This window comes from Amphiura filiformis, chromosome 6 (genome assembly GCF_039555335.1).
Source record: "Amphiura filiformis chromosome 6, Afil_fr2py, whole genome shotgun sequence".
Lineage (NCBI taxonomy): Eukaryota > Metazoa > Echinodermata > Ophiuroidea > Amphilepidida > Amphiuridae > Amphiura > Amphiura filiformis.
Window position 1 is genome coordinate 38,303,640 of NC_092633.1, and position 12,824 is coordinate 38,316,463.

The window sequence follows — 12,824 nt, forward strand, 5'->3', positions numbered from 1 at the left end:
ATATTGTTACCTTTTGGTTAAGCACGTGACACGTTACGTTCCTGGTTGTCATGAAAAGAATTAAGAATTATACATAATTAGTGATGAAAGATCAACACATAATGTAATATGGATTAATGAATGATAACTTTCAGGTCTACTCTAAGTTTAGGAATTTCGAAAAGGGAATTCCCTCTTTGTTTCAGGGCTTGACTGTTAAGGGTTCTCAACAAGGGAGATAAACATTTGGGTCAAGGGATTTTCTAGGCTAATATATAGACGTAGGTCTCATCACTAACAATGTAAATTACGCTAGTGGCTGTATTGACCTGTCTATTTTATGTAATTAGAAGACAAAATACTAAAGGAGAAATGATTAATGTTCCAAGAGGACTTTCTATTCTAGGCTAGTAAATATAGGGCACATCATGAACAATGCTAAAGTACTTTAGGGGCTGAATTGAAGTCATCCAGACAAAAGATAAATGTGTAACTTGTTAGTAATTTTTAGATTGTACATAATTTTGCCGATTTATAAAGAATTATTAAATATCCAACAAGATTTTTCAGGCTAATAAAATAGAGGCCTCGTCTTCAGCGATGGATAGTACTCTAGTGGCTGTATTGATTTGTCTATATTCACATATTCTCACGCCTGGGAAACGGACAAATTTACTTCGGAAGAAATTACCAAAGATCTATGATCCCATCACATATTCTAGCTCAAATCCCGTATGATTAACTGCAATCTTCTAGGTGGTTTCGATAATATATTAAAACATACTTCAAGAAAACGCATCTGAAATAATTTGGCATTGCATCAGGTTTCAGCAACGTAACGTTTTGTACCAACTATAATGTGGTACAACAATTATTAAAAAATAGAGCAGGAGCAGTACTATTAATAGGTAAAATATAGAAAGTGTGTATCCCAATTATTCCACAAATAACTAAATAAGAAATTTTAAAATGTTTTATGTTCTTATAGATGAACTGGCTACACATCACCAAGTCAGTCACGGAGCCGAAAGCAAAAAGATCAATGTCGACATTCACAGTGGAGTAGAGATACCTAAGCAGTCAAGTTAGCTCAATCGATAAGGCGTTCGACTATGGTGCGAGAGGTTGCGGGTTCGAACCCTGGCGGTGTCTAGTACGCTCTCGTGGAAAAATTGAGTTAGCTTGAAATTCCCCTTGACAAGGAACTAACTGCTAATTTGTCTCGTTGTAACCCGTACGAAACTCGAGGAGCTGATCCTGGTTGTGATGGTTATTTGTGGAATGTCTAGGGTGTGCGCTCTTGAAGCAGCAAAGTCCCTGAATTGTTGTTTAATGGTTTGTGGAATGATGTGGGGCCGTAGTGGTCAGCGACAACCTGTAAAGTGTGCTGAGGCTTGTGGATCAACGTCTAGGCGTTGTGCCTGTACGTAAGTAAAGGAGACGATCCTGTATAAACAGTAATCGGAGTGCCCATCTCTCTTTCACTGGCGATTGGGCCAGACTCCTCCATGTAATGTTGCTGTAGGGGGATCGCTACACCTCCTCCACAGCGAGTCTGTTACCTTCCCAGCATTTAAGAATGCCGGTACCCATTTATACACCTGGGTGGAGAGGAGTAATCGAGATAAAGTGCCTTACTCAAGGGCACAACACGATGGCGTCGCCGGGGCTCGAACCCACAACCTTCCGATTATGAGTCGGAGCCCGTACCGCTCGGCCACCGTGCTCCACCGTGCGCCTGTACGTAGCGCACTATAAATCACTGCGCTTTTCCCCCCTTTTTTTTTAAAGTGATATTAGTGAGAGCGATACACCGATTGCACTAGCTCAGAATCGTAACAGATAGCCAAGTGTTCAGACGTAGTTTACCGCGATATATTGAATGTTGTGGCAGACTTCTATTGATACTGTTAAGAGATTAAATGGCATCATCATTTCCCCACTTGACTGAAAGGAAGTCTGTTCTGTTACAGCTCAAGTGACTCCAAAGAGAATATAGGTCAAATATGCTCCTACAAGGATCTATTGATATTTGCAAGTTTATGTTTAGGTATTTTCTTCTTTTAGAACATTCATGATATAACATACAAGCATGGTTACATCTTTTTTCTGTAGAAAACTACCGTCTTAATCAAATTAGTCAAACCAGATTATTACCAGATTATAATTATGTTGAAATAATATCATATTTGTTGAACTTTCATGAACATTGCTCAAGGATAAAGAAATATATTTAATAGGCTATGAAGGCTTTGCATCTTTCGAATGATAACACGTCACATTAATGTAACAGTAACATAAGGAACTACAAGCAGCAGATTATCAGATATTATATGAAGAAGGTAGATGAAGTATTTTACTTATTTTACAGTGTATTTTATTCTCATATCATGGTACACAGTGTCATCGCCCCGATATCGTCATGGCAGAAATCGTCATGGTAGGTTGAATCCGCCGCCAGGCATGGCCATTTTGTTCCGACATGTTTAATAGTTTTGAGTCGCATAATGGGCCGAAGGACATCTGACTAAGACTACTGACAATAGCCCGGTGACCATGTGTGACTGACTTCGCTAGTGTGTGAGTGACCATGGTACGCCACATGTCATCTGCTTTTAGACTACCTCCACGATTGGCCTATACACTGCGCTATTTAGTCGGCACATATACAATCAGAATTATTGTCAGTTTTTGAGTTCAAGACGCAAGCTTCTTTCTCAAGACGCTAGCTAACGACTATCATATCTATTCAAAACATATAGTGCAAGAAACCACATCTGGCTTCTTTAGACGAAATCATTTAGGGAAGATATTCATCATTTTCTACCCCGGTATCCAAAGATTTTCGTCTCATATCAAACTCGTGCATAGCACATTCACGTGTATCGACCCCGGGTATTGATTTTAGTATCTCTGATGCACCAAGTAATTATTAGCCAGGCGATGTCGGTGTGTGGTATCTCATTGTATCTGAGTTGCTTTAAAATGTATAAATATAACTGAACATTTCATATGTGTGTCAGGTAAGTGGTGATTTGGGAGACATTTTGAACAATGACGTATATGAAAAGGAATGCAACACTTGTATAAATACCGGAAATGTATAAATCTTGTATGAAATATTATAGAAAAATATGACAAGACAGAAGAAATGCGTATATCAATTAAATGGCAAGATGGGACCAATACGAGGCAGAGACAGTATAACTGTTTTCTATGGTCTATGGTTTTGTTCCCTTACGCTGTTGAGGTTAAAAGTAGATTCCAAGGTCAATATCCTTGAAGCTATATATCCAGGATTTTTTTCCTTCACAAATATTTCTGAATGACATAGGAGGCATTTACACCTCAGTGCAATACAATACAAAGAAGCATTAAGAAAATGCCCTACAAGGAACAGACCACTGTTCAAACGGAAACCTGATAATAATAAAAGACACCAAAACGTGTTAGGAATATACAAAGCAAAGTCAAACTATTGAATAGTTCCTGTGATATTGTCAGTATTATATTCCTTTAGCAATATGTAACAAAAGAAGATGTATTATTTTTGTCCCAAATAAGTAATATTTTACAATATTTGCATTGTATATCATCGTATCTGCATTGGTTTACGAAATATATAAATATAACTGAACATATTATATGTGTGTCAGGTAAGCATGCGCGTATTTGGGGGGGGGGGCTTTGGGGGCGCCAGCCCCCGGGGTCAAAGCAGGGGGCGGCGAAAACGAAGGGGCGACGGGAAGAAGAAGGGGCGGCAAAAAGAGGGGCGGCGGAAGAAGAAGGGGCGGCAAAAAGAATTAGTAAAGAAAAAAGGGCGGAAAATGTGAAAAAATTGTACTATACATCAAAATGTGTTGCTATTGGGGCGGTAGCGCCTATAAATCCTTATAATTTTATATTAAAACATCGTTGAACAACACCATTTTGTTCAATTACTTTTCACTTTTTACCATGCGATGTTACGTGGGACTCTTAACTTTTTCTGCACCAAATAATGAGATTTATATATTTTCTAAGACATTAGATCTGTTTAATAATTTATTTTATTCAAAAGAAAAACGTCAAGTGTTCAAACTTTAAAGCTCTTTTTCTCGAAACAGCGATTTTAATTTCAAGTTAGATCATTTTACCAAATCAGGGCCGAATTAGGCTGTTTAGCTTAATCATGTGAAGTGACCTCTTGAAATGATACCACACTGATCAGACTGATCATTATGTTATTACAGTGAGGCCCACATACAATGTTCAACACAAAGTGAACGATGTTATAACTTGGAGGGCTAACAAACAGCTACAAACCAACACCGCCAAATTCGACTGACGTGTACAACGTGGGAAGCTATGAGGAAATTGAACACTCGTTGTCTGATCATGCATGTGTTTATGGTTCGGATAGCGGTTACTTAGCAGCTCTCGTTCCGCTTGGGTTTATTGAATACACTCTATATATAGTCATCAATATGTCGTTTCCAGTCCCTGGCTGAACTATTGGGTTCAGCTCCCGGGGTTCAGCTATTAATTTTTTAATAATTCTTTTACCCCATGCAGCTGATTGGGGTGGTTACGGGTCGTTAAAACCACTAACCGCGAAATGAGGATATCGAACTAGTTTGCCCCTTGCAGGGCTTAAAAGAACCACAAACCGCGAAATATGGATATCCAACTAGTTTGCCCGCAGGGCTACAAAAAACTGCTAACCGCGAAATATGGATATCCAACTAGTTTGCCCCTCGAAACTTAAAAAAACCAACACTCATCGCGAAATATGGATATCCAACTAGCTTGCCCCTCGAAGCTTCAAAAAACCACTCATCGCGAAATATGGATATCCAACTAGTTTGCCCCGCAGGGCTACAAAGAACCATTAACCGCGAAATATGGATATCCAACTAGTTCGCCTCGCATGGCTACAAAGAACCACTAACCGCGCAATATTTCTTTACCTCAAAAAAAGAATTAATATCTACTAAAAACGTTTCAAAACGTAAAAGGGCCAAGTTTAAAAATCTTTCCTGTGTGGCTTTTCACCCTTTTTAAACTTGGTCCCATTTATGAAAGTTTCTAAAGACCCATACGAAGTCGTCTTTAGGCTACTTGTTTGTTTTCTTAGTTGTCAGTGTTCACTTTGTAGAGTAAATGAATTAATGTTCGTGCGTGATTGACGTTTTTCCGTAAAGACGTTATAATGTATTTTTATTTACGCACAAGTAGCAAATACTCACTTGGTTAAATTCTTCATCGTCTTGTACGATTCTGCGCCTTATGTACAGATGTAGGGCCTATATGTAGCAGGTTGACAGAGAGTCAATTTGCTAAGTATATATAATACTCGACTACTCGTTCTTCATGTTATTACTACTTTACTGAATGGGACCAAGTTTAAAAAAGGGTGAAAAGCCACACAGGAAAGATTTTTTAAACTTGGCCCCTTTTTACGTTTTGAAACGTTTTTTTTTTTTAGAATATATTATTATGATATGGATAATTCACATACGGATAAATTCACTGAGCAAAGTGCATTAGTCTTGTTGGGGGGGGGGGGGGTATTTGTTTGGTCCTGCGGAGATTTGAACCCGGAACCTCCAACAGTAATATAGAGACAAAGACCTTAACCAGTGTGCGACACTGCTCCCTGTCGTTATTCTTTCCTCTTCTTTCTTCTCGCTCTCCCTTCCCCTCTCTTTCTCTCTCATATGGTTTCTATACAAAAACGATTCTTTTATAAACCATCTATGCAATTTCCACCTCGATACACCTGAGCACACATTTTCGTGCAAGAGCTTCCAAGCAAGCGGTGAATTTGTCTCCACACAGTCTTTGATTACACTACAGTGCATAGCATCGTAAGAGCTCTGGAGCTTCTAGCTGAAAAATAGGCCTCTGTGATTGGGTTTTGTCGAAACCTCAAGTGTTCCCTTCATCCAATCAGATTTAAAAAAATATCAAACGAAAGCTAACACTTCTCCCTAAAAACATTTTTCGTCATTAGGTCAACAGGTAACGCAATTCAATGTTATAGCAAGGCGAATGTGGTAAATCTGTTGAAAACTACCTATCCAAGCACATTTACTGACCAAAATGTAGGTTTTAAAAGTCAAAACCTCAAGGGTTCATACAATATTTTTTTAATTTTTACGTCGTTAAATGACGGACCCGTAGGACAGGTTTTTCCGTCAACTAAGGGGCATTTGTTTTAATAAATTAAGCAATAACATCAACATCTTTCTAAAATTTAGTTAAGTTCTATCTCAATTTGAAAAGTTGAAAAATCAGATGAAAAGTAGGCGCCTACTTGCATACCCAATAATGTACTAGGAGATCTGATAAAAAAACACCACGTAAGAAGTATAGGACACTTTCATTATTTTAAACCAATAAATCATAATATTGTTATACACTTGACATTACTGATTAAGTACATTACATAATCATTATTAGTTAAAACGTCAGTTTCATGTTGCTCGTGTGAACAATCTATATGTTTTTGCTTCACATCTAAAAAAAAAACCCAAACAAACAAACAAACAGTTCGTTACTTCCTTTTATTGTGGTAGCAGTGTGTGTATCGCCCTTGTCATGAGATATAGATAAACTAGGCAAAACAGTATATTTTATGGGCCATTCCAGGTGAATTTCACACTTCTCTTGTGGAAAATAAATCTCAAGATTTCTACATAAGGAATATGGATTGCAAATAGATTAGATAACTGCAATCCCGGTCAAATCGGTTGCAACACTTTAACATGGGTACTTCAAACATGGATACTTCAATGTTGGTAGTTGTTTTTTGGCCATGTATATAGAAATTCAACATTGATTGGTGCGGCAGGGGGAGGTTTGTACTAGTATTGAATAGGAAACAGTTCGGATTTCACACCGCATCAAAAAAAAGCGAAAATTAAGTTTGTCAAGTGTACGGAAAATTAGGTTCAAACAAGAACTGCCTTTAAAAAAGACAACGCCACAGATGACGATCATGTTTCATAAGTTTTATTTGAGTGTAGAATATCAGTATTAACCGGGTGGTAAATATCGGTATTTATTGGTAAATACCACCAATGACATACTGAAAAATACCGTGAAATAGGCTACTCAAGTATTTTCTTGTTGTAAGCTGAATTGAAAAATGTGCGCTTTGGTCAATATAATAACAAAGGGCTCAATGGTAATCACATCCAGCGAGTTTCACGGCAATCCAACAAAATAAGGTTTAAAAACGGTCCTTACTTTTATATAAGTGTTCCAACTACTTTTGACCGGGATTGTGGGTAAGTTTCATTTGAAATACTCACTCCACTTCAGTTTTGGAAGATATAGCTTCTGGGTAAAGCCATATACCAGTGGACTTCGGGTATATATATAAATGCGCTTTTATAAATGCGCACGTGACATCTACAAGTCGCCATACCGTGTTCAACGATGTAAGGTACCCGGATGTACACAAATTCGCCGATCGTATTACATGTAATACTGCACGGAGCATATGAGCATCGCGCTCGACGTATATGAATAAAACCGGGTCTCCCCGGTTTTAATATAAAAAGATAAATTGTACTGTTATTAAATTACATTTTACTGTTATTAAATTGCAATAGCATCCTATATGGACTCCCTGACAAAGAACTCAATAAACTGCAAAGAATCCAAAACACCGCTGCTAGAGTTGTCACGATCATATTACACCTGTAATGGTTCAAGTACCAGTGGACTTCGGGTTTTATATATAAATGCGCATATATAAATGCGCACGTGACATCTACAAGTCGCCATACCGTGTTCAACGATGTAAGGTACCCGGATGTGCACAAATTCCACACGCAAAAGTATAGGCGAAAATGACAGGTTACAAGGAAAATTGCTTTTGCAAAATAGTGGCATTGATTGCAAAGGGAAAATAATTTGACCCGAAACATAAACTCTTTATTTGGATTTTCCATTACGAAAAAAAAAAAATGACGGAAAAGCTAGATATAGCTGATTTAAAAACTTATATTTCATTATTTCCATGCTAAATGGGCGTGGCAATTGCCAATAGTGATGACGAAATGTGATTCTTACTGGAATTAAGGTCAGAACTGAGTAGATGCCGATGATGTTATTTGATAATTTTGCACGTGATGATAGGGAACTTAGGGGGCTGTCATTTTCTTCGGAAGGAATGGGTCATGGATTTATTTATTTATTTGGGAGTCAAGATAAGTATTTCCCCTCCCCCCTAGTGCCGCCACTGAACATAACCCTGACCCTAATTTTAACTCTAATTTTAACGTAAATTGACTAAACTATATAACTTTAGCCCTTTTCGGAATAATGACCCTCTCGAACTAATAGGCTAGATGTCACGCCCGACCTCCTCAACCCTAACTTACTCATTCTCTCGCTCACATTCAATTAAGTATCAAAATGGACACAATTTTTTTTATTGTGTCCCCCATGCTAAATCGGTAATCTGTACACCCTTTGACGTACAATTTAGAGTATAAACACGTAGATGACTGTACATGTCTAATCATCCCGGCTGAAAGATGTTGAGGAAAACTCGTATACTATACATCACGCTCATACGTTATATGACAATTTGACATACAATCCCGTATGTGATGGATGGTTTATTCGGCTACTTGGATCGTCATACACATTATTGTCATGGTATTATATACCGTAAAACCCCGTCTACAAGCATATAGAGTGCTTCTGTGGAAAGCTAAATTATTCCAGGCGCCATTATGGAGTTTGAGCAAATAAATTACAGATCCAAGCATATAAAAACAAGTATTATTGTAAAACCAATCTATTGTATTGGTATATATACGCCTGGTTCGTTAAAGTTAAGCTTTCATCAAAAACCCTATATATGCTTGTAGACGAGGTTTTACGGTATTGTAATTGTATACGTCAATTTTGTTCAGTTTGGTTTCAAACGGCTTAAAAGTTTTACTTTACACGGAAGGAGAAACTTAGCAAAAAAACAATTAATTTATGATTTATTTATGAGTGTAAAAGGGGGGAGGGTGTATTTTGCCTAGCCGAAAGGGGGAACAAATAATATTTATTAAATTATAAGTAAGGCGAAGAAAAAAAGAAATCCTGTTCTACGGGCGGAAGGACCTTTCAAGTAGGGTCGGTCGGTCGGTCGGTTTTTTTAAATAACCCAAAAAATCACCAAAATCTGTAAATAAAAAAAAAATAAAATAAAAAAAAAAAAAATAAAAAATAAATAATAAATAAATTAAAAAAATAAAAAATAGTTATGTTTGTACATGGGGGGGTGATGTGCAATAACCATGATCCTTCGATATCCATGATTTATCCTTGCAAATTTATAGCATCGAACCTCCAGCCAATGTTCCTTGCCAGTGCTAGCCACGAAACAAGGTCACAACTGCAGCCACTCCCTCAATGGTCGCCATTTCAGTGATTGACAGTGATGTAATGCAAACATGGCGCTGGCCATCTGGTCACGTGCGCATTTATAAAAGCGCATTTATATATATAACCGAAGATGTTTCTTAAATCTTCCACATGTGATATCATGGTAGATTTTAAATGAAATAGCACATACTCTGAGCTTATTCTGACTGAGTTGTGCCTGGTCTCAAAATAGTGGTAATGTTCTAATATATATCATCTTGTGTAAGTCCACATTTACGTCTGAAAACCTGTGCATGCTCACGAATCCAAAGGTTGGAAGCTGCAACAATAAGTAAGGAGTAGATTAAATTACTATTAGTGCAAAATATCCAATAGGCATAAGTCGCTACAGTTGTCTACCCCACCCAGGCCAGATAATTGCAAAATCAAAAAATATTTGGCTAACTGCAGATAATCGTCAACTCTAACTGCTCAAGGTGTCTAGATAGCACAAACTATACATCTTTTAATCCTTGTAATCAGGCGAGTTATTTGGTATACATTTCAACAAGATCAGAGGATTTTCAATTTTTTACCTTCTATAACCTTTCTTGATCAGCGGTCAAATCCATAATTAGTGCAAAAAAATCCACCAGGCCAAAAGTCCGTAAGCCCACAATTGACAAGGACCACGCAGACGGACACTTATCCCATTTAGAGCCCATCAGCACTTGACAACCTGTGTGAGATCCCAAGGCTCATTGTAATGGGCTCCCCCTCCCCATGTGCACGATCTTCACTGGGAATGGAATAGCGAACACTCATAAGGAAATATAAATGTGACCAGTACCTTCCTTGACTCATTTTCCTGTAAGATCAATGTATTAAGTCAGAAATAAACCTATTATTTAACCAAAATAACCTAAAACGAGCTAAATATGAGCTGAAGGTTCGACTCGCCGTAAGCCCAAAATTGACAAGTACTATGCAGGCGGACAGGAGCACTTACCCCATTTATAGCCCATTAACACTGGACAACCTGCGTGAAGTGTTTGTCGATCTATCTCGCCATTTTTCAAATAGTTGTACCAAATAACTGCACTACCCTGTTTGATAATCAAATTTATTTGTATCAGAGTCATTGTGGTGGATATGGTGAGAAACAGACCATGACCAGAAATAATGGTTTTGTTGTGCAGGTCTGGCGAGATGTATAAGTTCATATGCAGAACCCGCAGGGGTCGAGACTAACATTAAACCAGACCTGAACACGGCCATGCAGTGCCCATACTTCTGAGCTATTTCTGATTATGCTCTCATTCACACTGTTAATCTTACATACTAATGAAGACGAGCAAATTAGAATGGAAACACTGACAAAAACGCTGAAAACAATGATTATTTGGTCATTGTTTTTAGATACAAATATAATTGTATTCATTTTGTTCGAAATTGTCCAAATTATCGCTATAGTTATTATTGATTATCTGGGCAGTATATCCACATTGCCAGAAGATAGTGGACAGGTTAACGAGCTTTCAAGAGTCTGAAACATCACATTACCATTACATGAAGGTTTTAAGCAGGGGAGTTACATGTATTATAGGAAGAGCCTCGCAAACTGAAATCATCTTCACATAGCTGCACAGTTCTGTCCGCTGCTTGTGACGCGTACGCTGCTGTGGGATTATTTCCAGGTCACTTTGCATTTGGTCCTTCCATCTGATTGGTGGACGTTCTGGTGGTCATTTTGTCGCTGAGGTCATTTATGTAGGCTTCATTGGTGGGGAAGGCGCCCCGTTCAAGAATAGTTGAGACACCCTGAAGATATACCCTGCCCATTTCAAACGTCTCCAACAAATAACATCATTGATGGAGCTAGTGAATTTGAGACTCTGTCTGATGTTTTGTTGCAGAATGGAAACTAAGGCGATTGGATTCACGTAACGCCCAGGATTCTGACCCAAAGAAAGGGAGGATGAGCAACTGGCAGATCCTTACTTAAGAGATCTGGTGATGACATGATTAGACCTGATGGTATTTTTCAGTCTACCAAATGCACAGACTGCCAACTTGTGCGAAGTTTAATATCCTCTTCTACAGTGTCAATGGGCATTTGGTTCAGCATGATATCTCTAAGATCGTCAGACATGATCTTGCATTATTATTTTCATTCCCCAGCTGCCTCGTGCCTTTTCCAAATCATAAATGGAGATTTGCAGGTTCTCAAAATCCATATTCATGAGTGTGGTGTCATCTGCATAACGGATATTGTTAATGCACATGTAGCTACATGTCACCCATCTGCTCACCAGAGCCTAAATTCTGGATGTCCTTAAGTTCATGACGAACTCCAGATATAGATAGAAGAGGCAAGGAGAGAGAAGACAGCCCTTTCTCACACCAACTATGACTTCAAACCAATCAGTGATCATTCCATTTATCACGACTGACCATTTGGTTTGCTCGTACATTCTTTCAATGAGGTTCACCATGCCAGTTAGTTGTCTACTCCAACTGATCGCAGATATTTCCCAAAGGGCCTCCCTCTGCCAATCTCGGGTCCGAACTCATCTGCAATCAGGAGTTGGCAAGCCTGCTGACGTCATAGCTTTTTGGAGTTGTTTTCAAGCGTTTGGTTCTTACTGGTGCTAAAACCACTTTTGTGATCACTACGGTGTGATCTGAGCCCACATCAGCTGGGCAGTAGGAGCGACTGTTCTGGATTGTACTGTTGAGTTATGATGATATCAATCAGAGGATTTTCAATCATATCCGGGTTAATTCCCTGGTATCTATATCAATACGGATACCTGCTTTGTTTTTCTCTCTGTCCAGAGCCAGCACCAAACCATTTAAAAACAAACCAAGATCACTTTAGTTAACTGATAACACATGAAAAGGAAGTCTGTACCAAGGTTGAACTTGCTACATCTCTGTGCTCCATCCGGAGCCAGTGATTTTAAGTATTTTATGTCATGGCACTGGCACGTAGCCTATGAAACCTTACAGGTCATCCGAAGTCAAAGTTCAGTTCACATTTAAAGTTGCTCCGACCGGGCTGTAACTTGTGGAAAGTAATCCCTGACAATTTGGGAAGTAAGAAACTAGAAAGGTCATGCAAGGTCAGGTCAAATTTAAAGTTGCTTCAATCGGGCTGTAACTCGGGGAAAACAATCCCCGGCACTTGGGTGAGTATCAAATCGTAAAGGTCATCTGAGGTCAAATTCAAAGGTCATAGCTACAAAATACCAACACTCCCAGCTAGGTTGATGGTCTATGCCGGGGGTCTATGACCACGTCTTGCATCTAGTACCATCTATTTGACACCCGCCATGCGTTATTATGAAAACTATGCATGATGGCCAATGCTGGTACCCCATCTCGCATATGCTAAGTGACCTGTCATTTTGCATTTTCTCTATGACCTTTAGCCCTACTGCTGTAATAACCGGTTGTTCCTAAACTTAACCACGTTCAAAGATGGT

General features: G+C 38.6%; 1 protein-coding gene across 1 annotated transcript in view; it reads right to left on the reverse strand.

The window, feature by feature from the left end:
• Positions 1-9,254: 9,254 nt before the first annotated feature.
• The window catches only part of LOC140154254 (prolyl 4-hydroxylase subunit alpha-2-like), a 30,126-nt gene continuing 26,556 nt past the window's right edge, over positions 9,255-12,824 (reverse strand). Inside the window, exons 12-13 of the mRNA XM_072176842.1 lie at positions 10,346-10,442; positions 9,255-9,676 (exon numbers count right to left, since the gene is read on the reverse strand). Coding sequence (XP_072032943.1) covers positions 9,600-9,676; positions 10,346-10,442 — 174 coding nt within the window. The 3' untranslated portion in view covers positions 9,255-9,599. The remainder of the gene's footprint in view (positions 9,677-10,345; positions 10,443-12,824) is intronic.